This window comes from Leuresthes tenuis, unplaced genomic scaffold, assembly GCF_036924035.1.
Source record: "Leuresthes tenuis unplaced genomic scaffold, fLeuTen1.0.hap1 SCAF_16, whole genome shotgun sequence".
In the NCBI taxonomy this organism is placed as follows: Eukaryota; Metazoa; Chordata; class Actinopteri; order Atheriniformes; family Atherinopsidae; genus Leuresthes; species Leuresthes tenuis.
In genome coordinates this window covers 25,802,890-25,821,867 of record NW_027325370.1, presented here as the reverse complement: position 1 = coordinate 25,821,867, position 18,978 = coordinate 25,802,890, and the positions used below count along the sequence as shown (strand labels likewise).

The 18,978-nt window shown below is 44.4% G+C and overlaps 1 protein-coding gene across 1 annotated transcript in view; it reads right to left on the bottom strand.

Moving 5' to 3' along the window:
- acap3a (ArfGAP with coiled-coil, ankyrin repeat and PH domains 3a) overlaps positions 1-18,978 on the bottom strand; it is a 114,205-nt gene that overhangs the window by 45,313 nt on the left and 49,914 nt on the right. The window contains exons 2-4 of the mRNA XM_072367257.1: positions 9,287-9,344; positions 1,494-1,613; positions 866-919 (exon numbers count right to left, since the gene is read on the bottom strand). Coding sequence (XP_072223358.1) covers positions 866-919; positions 1,494-1,613; positions 9,287-9,344 — 232 coding nt within the window. The remainder of the gene's footprint in view (positions 1-865; positions 920-1,493; positions 1,614-9,286; positions 9,345-18,978) is intronic.

The window sequence follows — 18,978 nt, the reverse complement described above, 5'->3', positions numbered from 1 at the left end:
AAATGTAGACTGTCAATAGATGATTTACACTAAACTGTCACCAAGTGTAACTTAATACTGGTGTAGAAACGTAATAAAAACATGCATTAACATACACTTCAAAATGCATTGACTATAAACATCTGTTTGTTAAAAAAACAAAAAAACAAATATGAACTACTGACCTAAAAGATAATTAGTAAACTGATAAACCAATTAACTGCTAACTGGAGTTGCACAACTGTCACAGCCACAGCTGTGACACCTGGTTCTTAACTCACCTGTGTTCCATCTTCCTTTGATTGCCCCGTTAGTTTAAATATCTGGTCTTCTCTGCCATTCTTCGCTCGTGTGTTAATGTATTTGTTATGCCTGTTTGGTTCACGACCTGGATCCTGACCTTTAGTGTTTTGTGGATTATTTTCAGTTCTTGGATTACCTTGTTTTTTTGTTCCGGTCCTGCAGGCCGACTTCCCTGCTCACCAGGCCACGTTTTTCCTCTGTGTGAGATTTTCTGTTATCCAATAAACTTTTGTTTGAACTAAGAGTTCTTGTTCTCCTGAATCTGTGACCGCACCGGGGCCCGCACTTCATTAGGGTGTGACAACGACCTGGCAATGCCAAATTTGTCTTTAATCGTGGCTATAAGTTAAGCTTTAAAGTTAGATAGTTTCAGGTTAAATGCATGCGCTTTGAAACCATTAATAAAGACACGTCTTCCCATGTAAACAATAGATAAGATGATATGATTGAGATAATTCACACACAGGTTTAATGATATGAGAAACAAGCTGGATGTCAATGTTGGTGTGGCCACTCCCATTGTAAAAAAAAGAAAGAGAAAAAAAGGACGGTCTCAATCAATCATATGTGGGACACAGCTTACCATGTGGTAGTTTATGATCTCCTGTAGGCTTTCCCCGCACTTTTCCAGACACTCCTGCAAAGAAAACACCCAAAAAATATTCTTTAGCCACACAGCACATATGGAAATATTCTCATAACTACTGCTGTAAAAGCGCTTTTGAGAATTAAAAAAAATAAAAAAAGAAGCAAATAAAAGCTGTCACACGCAACCCAGAATTAATCTGAATTCCATCTTCAAATACGGGAAACCGAAACCATCATTGCAGAGCTGATTCACCATTTTTGTTTATAATGGAAACTACACATAAGAACAAGAATTTTAATAGGAAGCTCTCAATTCGTCATACTTTTGAATGCAAGTGTGCTTTTAATAGTACTTAATGTCAGCAGCCATGAAAATACCCTAAAAACCATCTGCTGTGGGTTGAGCCAAAAGGTTCCAGGCTCAGTCTTCTCCTCGCTGACTAATCTGTTAGTAACAGGTTTATTCACACACAGACATAACTGCAGGACAAATGTCCAAAATGGAAGAAAGTCACACAACAAAAAACTACCAAATGGCAAATAAAGACAGTCAAACCACAATTAAGTGTGTATAGGATCAAAGAGAGGATAGCTAAAATGTCTCTGCCTCGTGACAACCTCACCGAGATCATCTCATCCTTCTTGCACTGCTGAGACAGGTCCCGGATTCCATTGACAAAGAGCTTGTTGGCATTGACGTACACCTTCCCAGCTTCAATCATCCCACTGCATAGCTTCACCAGCTGTGGACAAAGACACATGGAGGAGTTTAAGGAATGTATCACAGCACTCACAATAGACTGACACGAGCAGGTGTTTGCTTTTTGGTTCATTCAGAAATTGTAGAGACTAAATTTCTAAAGTATCATAAGGACAAATTAATTAATTTATCCACTGTGGAGCACGAAATATTTCTCTAAACAAGCCAACACCTTCGAACATTATGAATAGAACATAATCAATGTGTTTTCACATTATTTCACTTATTTTTTGACCACATAATGATGAAAAGAAAAGACTCAGATCCATCTTGCCTTTCTTCCCTCCTGTGCCACCACTGGAATGATTTGGCTTTGTCCGTGTTCAATAATTTTCTGGTGGAAATACTGTCTCAACTGATAGGCACTAGTTCAGTGCAAATGTGCCTTTAAACCACTTGGAATTAATCTGTTTTGGGACAAAAATAACCCCAAATAAATGGAATTTCTTATTAAAAATGTATGTCCCTGTCATGTTCATTGGTGCAAGAGAAGGAAGGACCCAGATGCAGACTTAAAAAAAAACTCAAAGGTTTATTCCAAAAGGCAAAAAGGCAAAACAGAGGAGCCGGTTATCAAAAATACTGTGAAACTATGAAAAGGCAAAACAAAACAAGACTATGGCATGGAATAATTAAATAAACAGGACTATGAATCCCCTCCTCCCCTCCCCCCCGAGCTGTCACCTTATCGTGGTGGGGGAGTTTGCGTGCCCCAATGAGTCTGGGAGCTATGTTGGCTTCAAGCCCCTGGTAGGGTCACCCAAGGCAAACAGATCCTAGATGAGGGACCAGACAAAGAACAGCTCAAAAGACTCCCTATGATGAACAAAAAATTTGGACCTCGTGATCCCTTGCCCGGATATGGGACACCGGGGCCTCCCCCCGGAGCCAGGCCCGGGGGTGGGGCCCGGCAGCGGGCGCCTGGTGGCCGGGCCTGTGCCCATGGGGCTCGGTCGGGCATAGCCCGAAATGATGACGTGGGTCCCCCTTCCGACAGGCTCACCACCCGTGGGAGGGGCCAAGGGGGTCGGGTGCTATGTGAGCTGGGTAGCAGCCGAAGGCGGAGGCCTTGGCGGTCTGATCCTCGGCTACTGAAGCTAGCTCTTGGGACGTGGAATGTCACCTCTCTGTTGGGGAAGGAGCCGGAGCTGGTGCGCGAGGCTGAGCGGTTCCGGCTAGATATAGTCGGACTCACCTCAACGCACGGCTTGGGCTCTTGAACCAGTCCTCTTGAGAGGGGTTGGACTCTCTTCCACTCTGGAGTTGCCCGTGGTGAGAGGCGCAGAGCAGGTGTGGGCATACTTATTGCCCCCCGGCTATGTGCCAGTACATTGGGGTTTACCCCAGTGAACGAGAGGGTAGCCTCCCTCCGCCTTCGGGTGGGGGGACGAGTCCTGACTGTTGTTTGTGCTTACGCGCCAAACAACAGTTCAGAGTACCCACCCTTTTTGGAGTCTCTGGGGGAGGCACTGGAGAGTGCTCCTACCGGAGACTCCCTCGTTCTGCTGGGGGACTTCAATGCTCACGTGGGCAATGACAGTGAGACCTGGAGGGGTGTGATTGGGAGGAACGGCCCCCCCGATCTGAATCAGAGTGGTGTTATGTTGTTGGACTTCTGTGCCAGTCATGGACTGTCCATAACGAACACCATGTTCAGGCATAAGGGTGTCCATATGTGCACTTGGCACCAGGACACCCTTGGCCGCAGTTCGATGATCGACTTTGTGGTTGTATCATCGGACTTGCGGCCGTATGTCCTGGACACTCGGGTGAAGAGAGGGGCGGAGCTGTCAACTGATCACCACCTGGTAGTGAGTTGGCTCCGCTGGTGGGGGAGGATGCCGATCAGACCTGGCAGGCCCAAACGTATTGTGAGGGTCTGCTGGGAGCGTTTGTCAGAATCCCCCGTCAGAAGGAGCTTTAACTCCCACCTCCGGCATAGCTTCAACCATATCCCGGGGGAGGTGGGGGACATTGAGTCCGAATGGGCCATGTTCCGTGACTCCATTGCCGAGGCAGCTGATCGGAGTTGTGGCCGTAAGGTGGTCTGTGCCTGTCGTGGCGGCAACCCTCGAACCTGCTGGTGGACACCAGTGGTGAGGGAAGCCGTCAAGCTGAAGAAGGAGTCCTATCGGGCCTTTTTGGCCAGTGACAAGCACTGGGAGGAGTTCGGTGAGACCATGGAGAACGATTTCCGGACGGCCTCGAAGAGATTCTGGTCCACCATCCGGCGTCTCAGGGGGGGGAAGCGGCTCACAGTCAACACTGTTTACAGTGGGGACGGGGCTTTGCTGACCTCAACTAGGGATGTTGTGAGTCGGTGGGGGGAGTACTTCGAGGAACTCCTCAATCCTACCAACACGTGCTCGGAAGAGGCAGAATCGGAGAGCTCGGAGACGGGGCCTCCCATTTCTGGGGCTGAGGTTGCCGAGGTGGTCAAAAAGCTCCTCGGTGGCAAGGCCCCGGGGGTGGATGAGGTCCGTCCTGAGTTTCTCAAGGCTCTGGATGTTGTAGGGCTGTCTTGGCTGACACGCCTCTGCAGCATCGCGTGGACATCGGGGACAGTGCCTCTGGACTGGCAGATCGGGGTGGTGGTCCCCCTCTTTAAAAAGGGGGACCGGAGGGTGTGTTCCAACTATAGGGGTATCACACTCCTCAGCCTCCCTGGTAAGGTCTATTCGGGGGTATTGGAGAGGAGGATCCATCGGATAATCGAGCCTCGGATTCAGGAGATGCAGTGTGGCTTTCGTCCTGGCCGTGGAACAGTGGACCAGCTCTATACCCTCGGCAGGATCCTGGAGGGTGCATGGGAGTTCGCCCAACCAGTCTACATGTGTTTTGTGGACTTGGAGAAAGCGTTCAACCGTGTCCCTCGTGGAGTCCTGTGGGGGGTGCTCTGGGAATATGGAGTGCCGGACCCCTTGATAGGGGCCGTTCGGTCTCTGTATGACCGGTGCCAGAGTTTGGTCCGCATTGCCGGCAGTAAGTCGGATACGTTTCCGGTGAGAGTTGGACTCCGTCAGGGCTGCCCTTTGTCACCGATTCTGTTCCTAACTTTTATGGACAGAATTTCTAGGCGGAGCCAGGGCGTTGAGGGTGTCCGATTTGGCGACCTCAGAATCGGGTCTCTGCTTTTTGCAGATGATGTGGTTCTGCTAGCGTCGTCAGGCCGTGACCTTCAGCTCTCACTGGAGCGATTCGCAGCCGAGTGTGAAGCGGCTGGGATGAGAATCAGCACCTCCAAATCCGAGACTATGGTTCTCAGCCGGAAAAGGGTGGAATGCTCTCTCCGGGTCAGGAATGAGATCCTTCCCCAAGTGGAGGAGTTCAAGTATCTCGGGGTCTTGTTCACGAGTGAGGGACGAATGGAGCGGGAGATTGACGGGCGGATCGGTGCGGCGTCTGCAGTGTTGCAGGCTCTGCACCGACCCGTCGTTGTGAAGAAGGAGCTGAGCCAGAAAGCGAAGCTCTCTACTTACTGGTCAATCTACGTTCCCATCCTCACCTATTGTCACGAGTTGTGGGTAGTGACCGAAAGAACAAGATCGCGAATACAAGCGGCCGAAATGGGTTTCCTCCGCAGGGTGTCTGGGCTCTCCCTTAGAGATAGGGTGAGAAGCTCAGTCATCCGGGAGGGGCTCGGAGTAGAACCGCTGCTCCTCCGCATTGAGAGGAGTCAGATGAGGTGGCTCGGGCATCTGGTTAGGATGCCCCCTGGACGCCTCGCTGGGGAGGTGTTCCAGGCCCGTCCCACTGGGAGGAGACCCCGGGGGAGACCCAGGACACGTTGGAGAGACTATGTCTCTCGGCTGGCCTGGGAACGCCTCGGGGTCCCCCCGGGGGACAGAGACGTCTGGGTTTCTCTGCTCAAGCTGCTGCCCCCGCGACTCGACCCCCGGTTAAGCGGCAGATGATGGATGGATGGATGGATGGACTATGAATAAACAGGACTATGGAGCTATGGCTATGAGGCGAAATGTGACTTCAAACATGGAAAGGTTGAGTGAGGATTTCGCAATGAACGATGGAAACTATATACTGTGGGAGGTGATTCGTGACAAGGTGCAGCTGTGAAAAAGAAAACGGGTGACTAGAGTGAAGCTAAGTGACAGGGGAAAAAAAACATGACAAGAAACCTGAAAACATGATAAAGAACCTGAAAACATAAATAACCTGAAAACAAGATTAATCAAAACATAGAACGTGACAGGGCCTGAAAACAAGAATAATCAAAACATAGAGCGTGACAGTCCCTAGCATTGAATTAATTTCTTCAGTGCGAAATTCAGAGATATAATTAAATAGAGTTAGAATTACGCTATATTCCTTTTTGCCAATGACAGTAAACAAGGATTGAATGGTCTATTTACATGTGACAAGACTTTATAAAATAGAGGCTCCATCTGACCATCCACTGAAGTACAAACAACACCTGAAGGCAGCTCCACATCATTCTCCCCAAATAAACAACTCTAATTTCTGTTTTGTTTCCAGCACAAAACCAAATGCAGATGAAAGAGGTCAAACATTTGTGTGTTTGCATATTTGTTGTCTACCATCACCTGTGTTCACACACCATAGAGGGAACAGGACATCAGCATGGCATCCTCAGCATGTGTCAGCACAAGTCTGTATGGACTTCATATTGTCCAAGACAGATATTAAAAGATACCAGTAACTGCTAGATCAGTATGAATAGTTTTTATTTGTGTGTACATTAATGGTTAATCCACAATTTCTCGGCAACTGTCAGCATGATAGGTACAACAAAGTCTGCTTTGTTTATCTTCTGTTTTGTTTTTGATGAGAGAATAGATTTCCTTGAGTTCTTCTCTGTGTTCTAATGCCAGACTTCTGATTTTCAGCATCCGTGACAGCAATCAGGAATGATGCAAATTAAGTTAAAGTCTGGAAAACTGTCCATAGGACAGCCAGTATGTCAAATGACTACAAAGGAATTTCTGTGAGATTTAACTGAATCTGTGGTGGAGCCTTTTAGAAAAAATAAGACAACTTAAGAGTGACAAAACTTGTGGAAAGGAAAACAGCACAGATAAACTTTACTAACATGTTAAATATAAAGTGTTCCTATGACTGCAGAAATTATCTAATTTAGGTGAAGTATAAAATATAAAGATAAATACATTTATACTAAATATAAATACAGTATGATATAAATACTGGTATACCTGTTTTCCAGCTCTGATGGCGGTAAAAGAACAGCCTGACTAATCCTGGCTCCATCTGACATGCACTGTGATTCAAAGTGAGGGTCAGGGTTAGGTTAGGGACAGGGCCAGATGGACTGCTGACATGAGCATTACAGGAAAGGCATCTGGCTGCCTCATTACAGGGCAAGTGGATACTTTGAAAACCAACATCACGTTTGATGATCCCTTGTTGAACTGTTCAGTCAAGTTGAGTGACATTACATTGTTCATTATGCAGACACATGACTGCCAGTGACTCAAACTTTTAATGTTTGCAACATGAAAAATGGGGCACCACATTACTGGGCATGAACAGCTGAGAGTCATATGTGTGTAATGACCTCTGTGACAAAATGTGGTGAACCACCAAGTAGGCCTCAGATCAGTGAGAGAAAATGTGTTTTGAAAATCACATGGTCCCATATGTTGCTTGAATTAATTTATTAATGATTTAAATCATGACACCCAGCATTAGACTCTTCTGAACAATGATTAGTGGGAGATATTTAGACTGTATTTACAGTTTTTTCAGTGGTAAAAAGACTTTTCATTCTTTGAGTTTATCAAGACTCAAACTGGAACCACAGAAAATTTAATTTTTTTCTGCAAATTAGGACTAATATTTTGTACATTTATTAAGTCTTAGACTTCTGAAAGAAGAAATTGAAATGTGGTATTTGTATGCACTTTTTTTTTTGTCCAGGGTGTACCCCGCCTCTCGCCCGATGACCGTTGGGATAGGCTCCAGCCCCCCCACGACCTGACCGACAGATTAAGTGGGTATAGAAAATGGATGGATGGATGGATGGAAAGTTTTCTGTAATGTTTTTAATTAGACCATTTGTGGTGTAGATATAGATATGCTACTACAACAACAAAAAAATCCCTATGTTTTTCTCAAGAAATGCTTCATATACAAATTCATGTGTCAAGTGGCTGGTTAAGGAAAAAAGTGCTTGCATGTACAAGGATTAAAGTAGATTTATTATATGCAATTGTGTGTTGCATATAATAACACACAATTGCATATGATAAATTTGTTGAAATACTTTATTTGTTGAAATAAAAGTATCAACGAGTGTGAAGCGGCTGGGATGAGAATCAGCGCCTCCAAATCCGAAATCCGAGACTATGGTTCTCAGCCGGAAAAGGGTGTAATGCTCTCTCTGGGTCGGGAATGAGCTCCTTCCCCAAGTGGAGGAGTTCAAGTATCTTGGGATCTTGTTCACGACTGAGGGACGAATGGATCGGTGCGGCGTCTGCAGTATTGCGGGCTCTGCACCGACCCGTCGTTGTGAAGAAGGAGCTGAGCCAGAAGGCGAAGCTCTCTATTTACTGGTCAATCTACGTTCCCATCCTCACCTATGGTCACGAGTTGTGGGTAGTGACCGAAAGAACAAGATCGCGAATACAAGCGGCCGAAATGGGTTTCCTCCGCAGGGTGTCTGGGCTCTCCCTTAGAGATAGGGTGAGAAGCTCAGTCATCCGGGAGGGGCTCGGAGTAGAACCGCTGCTCCTCCGCATTGAGAGGAGTCAGATGAGGTGGCTCGGGCATCTGGTTAGGATGGCCCCTGGACGCCTCCCTGGGGAGGTGTTCCGGGCACGTCCCACTGGGAGGAGACCCCGGGGAAGACCCAGGACACGTTGGAGAGACTATGTCTCTCGGCTGGCCTGGGAACACCTCGGGGTCCCCCCGGAAGAGCTGGAGGAAGTGGCCGGGGACAGGGACGTCTTGGTTTCTCTGCTCAAGCTGCTGCCCCCGCGACCCGACCCCCGGATAAGCGGCAGATGATGGATGGATGGATGGAAAAGTATCAACCTATCCGTTTAATAGTTTAATAAGCCGGTATTTTGCTATGTAAAACTAGAGCGATCGTTAAATTAAATCATTGTAGTTTTAAAAAATGTCACAACAGGAGTCTCGTCTTGAAGTGTTGTTGGCAAAGGTAAAAAATGTAATTATATTTCAATTTAAAACAACAGGGGAATGTCATTGGCCTGATCCCAGCTGACTGCTTGTAAATCGAGAACACAAAACAAGCACCAACAGTCTGGGTCGAAATGGCTTAACATTAATGGCAAGAATTCTTGCCTGTCTATGCCAAAAAAATTATAGAAAGACATCTTCAAATAATGCCTGTATTGACAGAAGGTCAAGGTCACATTTATTTATGTATTACATTTAAAGCACACATTCCAATTTGTCCTGTATAGTCTTGTAGCGATCAAACAACAAGAACAATTTTTGCTTTACAACAGAATTTACAAAGTGCTTTACAAGGGAGCCGAAAATAAAACAACTCAGGTCTGAACTCAGACTTCCGTTCTCTGCCCTTGAACTTCTTCTCCCACCTTCTCATATGTCTTCAAATGTGCATCCAATAGTTTGCTCCCTCAACATATGCTGACACATGTAGCAGGTGGATGACCAAAACAAATGTCTTACCTTGTCTAGCTTTGCCTCAATTTCCACAACTTCTGTCTCCACTTCATCGATATTTGCCCTGAAAAAGGAAAAGCGGAAAAAAAATCACATTTAATGTATGCAATACAATCAGTTACCAAAATTACTAACTAATTCCAGTAATTCATCTTGTTGGATAATGGCGCTTCTACAATCTACATCTACTTCTACATCTCAGAGAGCTCCAGGAGACAAATCTGTCACAGAGCCAAAGCCAGACATTGGAGCAGTAGCCAGTGAGAGTTTGGGTGTGCTTGAAGTGAGTGAGGGGCCGCAGTGGGAGCAATTTGGCTCTGTCAAAACAAAGTGGCAGACATGGTCTCTACACAGTGAGAGGAAACATGGCTGCAGGGCTTATCACAAAAACCACCTACACACTGCTGATGCCAACCACACCCAACTGGCATCTGGAGGTGTGATTTACACCCACACACACAGACTGAATGATGTAAGCTCCTCCATATATTGAAGTGATATCAGGTGAAGTGATCTGCAGCAGCTAGTAGCTTCTCAAGCACTATTTGCTTCCTGCTGCACAGAGTTTAAAGACAAGCTACAGCCAGCCTATTTGAAAAATCACTGTCCTGTGTCTATATACCCACTTTCCAACATTTAACACATTAACATCAATGTTTTTGACACATCTGTAAGGCTAGATTCATAATCCTTTTAAAAAAAATAGCAAAACTTACGACTGCATCAGAAATCAAAGTTCTAAACAGCCATACCTTGAAGCGCAGAATTTCATACAGTTTCTCCAGATAGACATGATTAGTGTTTGATCAGCACAGATCACCAGGACACAAAGTTGGGTTACATTTCCACATGGATATGGATATGGATATGTACAACTTCAACATTTCTTAACACAGTTTAGGGTCCCTTCCACATTGACACACAGTGAAACATTGTCTGGAATGCGGGGATGGGAAAAGCTGTATTTTAAGGCATAATTTTTTTTCCTAAACCTTAAACTTTTCCAGCAAAAGAGAAAGTAAGAATAAGGAGAAAAACGGTCATTTTACAAGAAAGTACTTGAACTGCCATCTCCAAGAACTCCCACCTTCACGGCAAAGGTCCCACTGCATATGAAACTGCCATCATTATTTAGTGGTTAAGATACACATGTTGACATATTGCTGGTGCAGTTGCTTGTAAATATCGAGATTCTACAAATACATGATTTGCAGACAGGGCCGGCTCTGGGCATAGGAGAACCAGGCGGTCGACTGGGGCGCCATCTACTGGAGGGGCGCAAAAATTTAATTCTAAAAGTGGAAAAAAAACAAAAAACAATTTTAATTATTATAATTATATAATAATATATACACTAAGATACAAATAATAAATTTCAATCTATTCTTCAAATTTCTTGACACTTTTTCTTCTAAATAAATAATAAAAAGAAAAGAAAAGCTCAATATGATAAATCCGGCTGACATGTGCCCTGAACCTGACGCTAGTGGAAGGTGAGGTGGGGGAGGGGCACTGCATCCCAGCTTCTTCAATTAATAGACAAGGACGTTGTCGTGTTAGTTTTAACAACTTTTTTTTTCATCTTTTATAATGAAAAGGGCACCCAAGCCATCAGGTGCCGCTTTTAGAAAGTGAAGGAAGGAGGAGGAGGAGGAAAAACTGGCCCAAAGCAGAGGTATGTAACATTAATTAACTTTGAAAGCATTAAGTGTTGATTTCTTCATTTTAGCTAACAGCTAGTGCAAAGCTAAGCTAGCTGTGTTAAATAGCAGTACTATACTGTTGTTACTATTACTAAAGTTACTACTCACAGACAGGTTCCCTAGCTATTATACTCTATTATCATCTTGCAAACGGCTGCCAAGCTGTAATTGTCTGAATTTGTGCAGTAAATAGAAGGTAAAAGCTTCAGAATAAAGCCTAAACACCATGAATGTATGAGAGGAACCCTGAGATAAACTATTTTTATTGTAAGCTTGGCTGTTGGGCAAAGAAGGTTTTCCAGCAGAGTTCTACAAAGAATGTTGGACTGTTTTGGCACCTGCATTTCACAAAATGGTATTACAAGTTAAGCAGAATGGCAGAGTATCCCCACACATGAACTCTGCTAACATTATCTTGCTACAGAAACCAGAAAAAGACCCCATACTTCCATCCAGCTACCGCCCAATATCTCTAATAAATGCAGACCTCAAAATAATTTGTAAAGCCCTTGCCAAAAGAATGGAAAAAATAACTCCACTTATAATACATCCTGACCAGACAGGTTTTATAAAAGGGTAGACACTCATCCACTAACACTCGCAGGCTAATTAATCTCATAGACTATTCTACCATCAACAACCTGGAAACCACAATAGTCTCTCTAGATGCAGAAAAAGCATTTGATCGAGTTTACTGGAAATTTTTATTCGCAGCATTAAACAAATTTGGGTTTGGGTCACACTTCATCAACTGGATAAGGATATTATATAGCTCCACAAAGGCGTGTGTCAGGACAAATGATCAAACCTCTCAGCTTCAGTCTGCAGAGAGGTACAAGACAGGGTTGCCCACTTTCTCCCTCACTTTTTGCTATTTTCATCGAACCTTTAGCAGCTGCTATCAGACAAGATAGAAATATTAAAGGCATCCAACCCAAAAATATTGAGCATAGAATAAGTCTTTATGCTGATGATGTTTTACTTTTCCTTCAGAACTCTCAAACGTCTCTCACTCACACGATCACACTCATAAATAAATTCTCAGCACTTTCTGACTACTCTATCAATTGGTCTAAGACCACAGTTCTGCCCATTAACTGCAGAGTCCAGAATATACCTGCGATCACTTTACAGTCAGGAAATATTAGATATTTAGGCATAAACATTTCCTCCAGGCTCTCAGAGCTAACAAAGCTAAATTATGTGCAATTATTAAAGACAGTAGAGGACGATCTCTCTCGTTGGAAGTCCTTACATACAATACAAAATCCTTCATAGAACACACTATACAGGACAAAGGATGTTCAGGATGGGTCTAACACACTCAAACATCTGCTCACATTGCACAGATAACACACCTGATGATTATGCACACGCTTTGTGGTTCTGTGCGCCTGTCCAGAAGTTCCGGCTTGAAGTCTGTGAGGACCTATCAACATGGCTAAAGTGTAGCATCCCTGCATGGCCCACACTGTGCATACTGGGTGACTTAGACAACATCAACATGGAAATGAACTCAGCACACATGGTTCTCACAGTGTTATGTATCGCAAAGAAAACTATTCTCATGAACTGGAAAGGGAAGAACAATCTGTGTATTAACCAGTTTAGAAATTTTCTTTTAGATTATATTAGCATGGAAACAATGTCTGCCTCCTCAAAACATCAATTGGCTGAATTTCATTCTCTCTGGTCCCCTCTGATTAGCTTTATCACATAGTGGTGGTGGTGGGTTGCTGTCCCGTCGCTCTGGGCGGTTGGGTGTGTGCTGGGTGGGCTGTGTGGCTTCGGGCGTGTGGTGGTCTCTCGGGTCGTGGGGACCGGGTTGGTGTGTCGGGCTTGGTGTGCCTGGGGGGGCTGGGTTGCCCTGAACGCGCCACAGTATGGGTGGGTTGGTGCAGGTCCTGGTGCCGGGCTTGTTGCTCTGGGACCTCCAAGGTGTCCGCAGATGGGTTTTTTTTTTCAGGGTGTTGGGGCGTACGGGGGGGTGCTTTTCCCCTGTTGGGGGGGGGCCTGGGTGATGGTGGGTCTCAGGCCCGGGCTGCTGCGACTGGTGTGACCGGGTGGTTTGTTTGTTTGTTTTTTGTAGAGGTCCTCCGGGGTGGGGTTGGGTTGAGTGGGGTGGGGCGGGATGGGTACCTTCTGGGGGTACAGTAGCTCCCGGAATATGGTCCCTGCAGGCCCCGAGCCTGGTGGACATCAGCCCCTCCTGTCCTGTGTTGGCTCCCAGGTAGCGGGGATGCCTATTGCAGCCAGTCCCTGGCTGCCCTCTCCGGGAGAGAGTAGTGGATGGGGCCACGTAGGTGGTCCCCTTTGGTTGCACTCTGCAATTCCCCGCCCCCGTTTTAATTACACCTTAGACGTTACTACTTATCAAACACACTCACACACACACATTAGGTCTTGGGGGGTGGTTACACTGAGTGGCATCTGGTGGGCGGGGGTCTTTGGGTATGTAGGCTGCCCAGAGGGCCACGCTCCCAGTTCTACAAGTTTGGCTGCCCCTCAATTTTAATCGCTCACTATTAGAAAATATTGAAGAGCCAGAAGGGTGAGGGGAGGGGTCTTCTTCCCACACCCCTGCTTCCTGGTTGCTGCTCGGGGCGGGAGGGGCCAAGAGGATTAATTAATTGTTCTGCTGGTTCGGGGTCTGTGGTGGCTGGGGGGCTGCTGGCCCCTTGGTGTGCCCGCTGCACTACACCCCAGCGGAGTCGAGGGAGGGAGGACGTGTGGATGTGTGGATGTATGGGACGTGAAAGTGTGTGTGGTAATGATTGGGCCTGGATCTGGGACTTGCTGTCGCCTGGCCTGCCTGTGCTTCTCCCGATGGGGGGATGGCATTGCCTCTCCCCGCTGCTCGCGACTTCACCCACCTGTGGGCACGTCTTGACTCCCAGGGCACTTGGCCAGGGGCACTTGGCCAGGGGCGCTGGGGCAGGCGCTGACCCACTGTGTGGCTGTCTCGGGCGCTTGGCCCTCCTGGGTATTGGGTGGGGCCTCTGCCGGGGGGTTTGGGGTCGCTCGGGCTCCTGGGGCCCGGGTCCAGTGCACGGCCCGTGTCTGGGCGGCTGGGGCCTGGCGGGGTCGGTGGGCTGTTGCCCCTGGCTCCCGGAGGGCCTCTGCCCTATGCTTATGGGGGCTCTGTCCGGGGGATTCCTCTGCAGTGTTCTGGGTGGATGCGTGGTTGCCCTTGCGGTGGGCTTCCTGGGTTCTGTGCTCTGTGGGGGCTGCTGGTGGCCTGGGTCTTGTGGCCCTCTCTGCCTGCTTCTGATTGCTTGGGGGAGCTGTGGATTGTGGCCCTGTACGCTTATACACTCATAACTAAGCACGGTTATCATGTAGGTCCTGTGCCATGGGTGTTGCATGTTCACACACACACACACATTCATTAGCCCAGTAGCATGCTCGCTAAGCAGTTGATGTATTATCATGTCGTCTCAGGTCATCTATATCCACAGCTGTGTTGTATGCGATTGCCGCTTCTTGTGCTTGTTTTTGTTTGTTTGTGTGTTTGTTTTTTCTCTGCTTGTCTGCTTTCAGGTGCTCCTGGTGGCGCTAAGGCTGGATTCCCCTCAGAGGCCATGGATTGTTGTCTGTTTTGTTTTTATACAGGTGTAGCAGCTGGTTGTCTGGTTTTTGTTTCTATTTTTGTTCTGTTTCCTCTTCTTTCCTCTTCTTCTTTCCTTGTCCCCCGGTCCGGTTCAGTTCTATTACATGTCATATATTGTCAACAGAAATAAATAAATGGGCATCAAGGGGAGCTTTACATTTATAAAACTTCCCTTGGCAAAGCAAATCTGTTTGGCATCAAAGGTATTCAGACTACAATTCTGCTGCCCTAATGCTGAACAGGACAAGGAAAAAAAAAAAAAAGCTTGGCTGTGTGCTGCAATGTAACCTATTATCCAAATAAATCAATGTTTACTATTTGGATTTTTCCAGGTGCAATGAAAAAATACACAACAGGCACCTGAGGAGCCTGTGTCACAAGAGGACTCACAGTCTTCAGCTGAACCATTCCATGAAGAATAATGAAAGTTTATTCAATTTTGGAATATGACGGAAGTACAATTACTTTTCATGATCTGTTTTTATGAGTAAATATAATATCAGCTTGTAGACATGTTCACTGTTTTTAAGAGTTTTGCTACAAAGTAATATATCAAAACAGGAATGCAGAAATTTCCTGGCACTGATACTTTAAAATGTTTGAATTCTACTGTTTTTTATTGCCTTTGTATTTGGTGATGTTAGTGCTATTTTATTGTTTAAGATTAATAAATGGTGATAACTCTTGTCTGGAGCGCCATATTACCCAGAGCCGTCCCTGTTTGCAGGAATGTAAATGTAAATACGGTTAGTGTCAGATTGTGCTTCCTAATCCGGTGTCAGAGATGAGCATGGTTAGTGGGTTTCCAAAGATGCTCAACTATTTCTGTCAGCCCCTTTGGTTTTTTTTCTTGACTATCACTCATGTGATATGGAGGTTATGCTGCAAATCACACAGCGGCTTTATGATAAGAGCATTTGTGGCATTTATCGGCCAGGGCTGGCAGAATATGGTAATATGGATCCAGTGGCGGGACGTGCATGTCACATCGAAGCCTTCAGTAGTGCTCCGTCTGAATCAGTCCACCTTCTATAACTATTTTATGGCTGTAAAAAACATCTTTTTATGTAGAAATGCAGTATGAAGAGCTGTTGCATCGCAGATAGATAACTTGTGTAGCCAAAACAAATGTATTTACTCAAGAAACAAACAAGTCTCCTTCTACTGCAGCTACAGCTGTCACACACATAAAAAAAGCATCAATAACAACCTCATATTATTGATTAAAATAGCAACATTTTACCAAAAATCCTGATTATTTGTACACAAAATCCATCCTCCTTTCTTTCCTCATTACTCTGTCGTACAGATTATCCGTTTCTGTTCCATTAAGAAGTCCTTTTCTATCGCCATCGAAGCTAATACTGAAAGTCGAGTAAGTACAAATACTTCATTACCTTACTTAAGTAGAATTTTTGGGTGTTATTTTTCATCTGACTTTTTACTTCTACTCCTTATAATTTCACGCAATTATCTGTACTTTCTACTCCTTACATTTTCAAAACAGTCTCGTTACTCGTATTTTAATTTTAATGCCTTTTATTAAAGTTGTTTGTTAAAATTTGACATTTCAAATTTAATTTTGGTATTTATTTGCTGGGGCTTATTTTGAAAATTAAATCTCAAATGTCCATTTCTTTTTCATTTTAATTAAGTGATAGAAAAGTGAAAGATTGAGCACTCTTGAAGAAGGAAATAATGCAAATACGATGATCGATTACTAATTTCATTTATGAGTTAAATAATGCAGCCACATTCTTAAAACGAAAAAGCATTTCTGCAAATGCATTTTAATTTGAATTATGGTTACGATTCGCTTCGCCACTGCGCACCCAAGTACCATGAGCCGAGGCCGTAACTACCATAGAGGACATCGATGTCGTGTCCTCTGTATTTTTACATTTTTTATTTTTTGCTTAAATTGTGGTGATTTTATATTTGAAGAGTCAAGAGTAGCGCGACTGTTTAATAAAACAGTGGCTCAGTTTCGGAGTATGTACAGACGTACAGAGCATATACATATACAGCTATACATGTATATACTCTATAACTCTGAGCCGAACCATAGACATTATTATAAAGAGAACCGACTGGCGACCGGATTACAGTGATTGAAGAAAGCGGAGGTTTCCCCCCCATTATAACTGGTCTGGAACTGCCACTGCCTGATGGCCCACCACTGTATGGATCTCATCTCTCTCTCTGGCCTCTCCCTCCCTGGCTCAGGGGACGAAGGCTGGCACGTGTTCTCCAGCCCCACAACTTTTACTCCCCTCATCTCCTTACATATGAACTGAGAAGGAAGAGGGACGAATACCCCAGAGAGGATATGCATGTCAAAATGGAAATATGCATTACCTTAACTACCAATACCATAATATTCCACATATGGAGGGGTGTTGCTATAACCTCTACTGATCTCCTAATAAACTGCTTTGAACCAACCACACCCTGAGATAATATCACAATGAGCAAAGCTGTTTTCATTGTTAATGTCATTTTTCAAAATGTGTTTTCTTTTTTTTATGCGATCATTCAGAGGGAGCTTAGCAGGCTCTCCATTTTATCTTGGTTATTTCTCTTCAAGTCCTCTCAGTAGCAGTGTCAGATTTCATTTTCAAATGTCCAAGGAGGCTTTAAGATTTCCTGATGATCAACAGTTTGTCGGCTGTTGCTTCTGCATGACAATGCATGGTGATGAATTCTGTAAGAATTCCAGTTATATTAAGAATTGTATTATTTGTTTCCTTGGACAAAAAGCATGTTTTACTGGCAGGCGTTATGTTAAAGCACCCATGATTTTATAGATCTTCATTTTCAATTCCCATTGGATTATTGCAAGAACATTAGAAGGGTGAAAGTTTTTTTTTTTTTTTTTGCAAAAGTAAGATTCTTTAAATTTTGTACGATGAAAATTTATATTCAATTTCAACCATATCTCGAGACACATCATGGCATAATACATTACAAGCCAGCTAAATAGTCAATAAAACATGGCTACTTTAACTAGACAACACCAGAAAACTAGTTAGTTAAACTAATCTTCAATGTTTTGAAACTGTACAGTAACTCAACTGTTTGGTCTGGCAATGGCAGCCAATGTTAGCCATACTCGGCAAACCCAACTAATACAGCTTACTTTCAGACACTCTTATTCCTCAGCCTTATAGAATTAATTTTCTTTCAATTTTGAATGTAGTGGTTGGAAACAGGGTAGTTTTTTTGTGTTCACACCATATGAACTGGATACTGTAGTGGTTCATTGAACTCTGCATGTAAGGATCTTATTTAGCTTCTTCCAGTAGGAGAAGAAACACTTACGATACAACTATTGGTGCCAGAAAATGTCAATGTACAACCACAATTATAAAAGGTACACAATGTTGGCTCTGCAGCCTTAAATTAGACAAAAAAAAAAACAGAATTTGATTTGAAGTTATTTTAGGCAGTTATAAGAGAGCTACAATGGATGAACACAGCATCTTTATTGTTAAGAAAATGAAACTTTGATAACTAAAACAAGCCATTTAAGGAACATAACAGCATTATTTGTACCCTTTTATTCAGTAGCGATACTAACATACCCAGGCATAGCACATAAAATGCACCACAAATGAAAAAAAGAAAAGAAGTCTGCGCTCATGACTCAGGACCTTCATGCATTTCCAAAAGTAGACCTTCTCTCAGTTGACCTACTGATGAAAAGTTTAAGCAGGGTTGAGACATCGCTTTCATCCATAAGGTCACTGTGAGCGTTCATAATGGCCAAATGTGTTAAGCTTGTCTTTTGGTTTCCACGGCGCTCATGGCGCGAGACGGCAAAATTACGTATTTCCACCTGGGGTGTGCAATGAAAAGGTGGCGCGGTGCGTAGTCGTGCACCAGTCAAAATTTGTAACTTGGTGCGTGCGGAGAACAACAAATAGGATGGAACAGTACAAATAGGCGAGGAAATGTACAGTGTCTATACAGGCACCTGTACGACACTGAACTGAAATAACATAGGGACCATGTCAACTCCCAGAACTCATGGACAGAGATTGGCAGAACTTTGGGGAATTTGCTGTTGTTTCATTCACTGGTATTCACTGGAAGCGGCTTTGAGTATTATGAAAAGCCCTTTATATAACTGATCTATTATTATTATTATTATTGTATCCAGAAAGGCAACAATAATTCCCAAGTGTGTCCACTGAAGAAAACTCTTTCAAAACAAACAAATAAAGAAGAGGTAACACAATACACTTAAAAGTCCTATAACAGACTATAATGGTGATTACACATGGAACATAATGCAAGGAGACTTTGGAGGTCAGGGGGGCATCATCATGCCTTTGAAAATTATAACTTCTGTAGGCTCATTAACTATTATGTAAGCAGAGGTG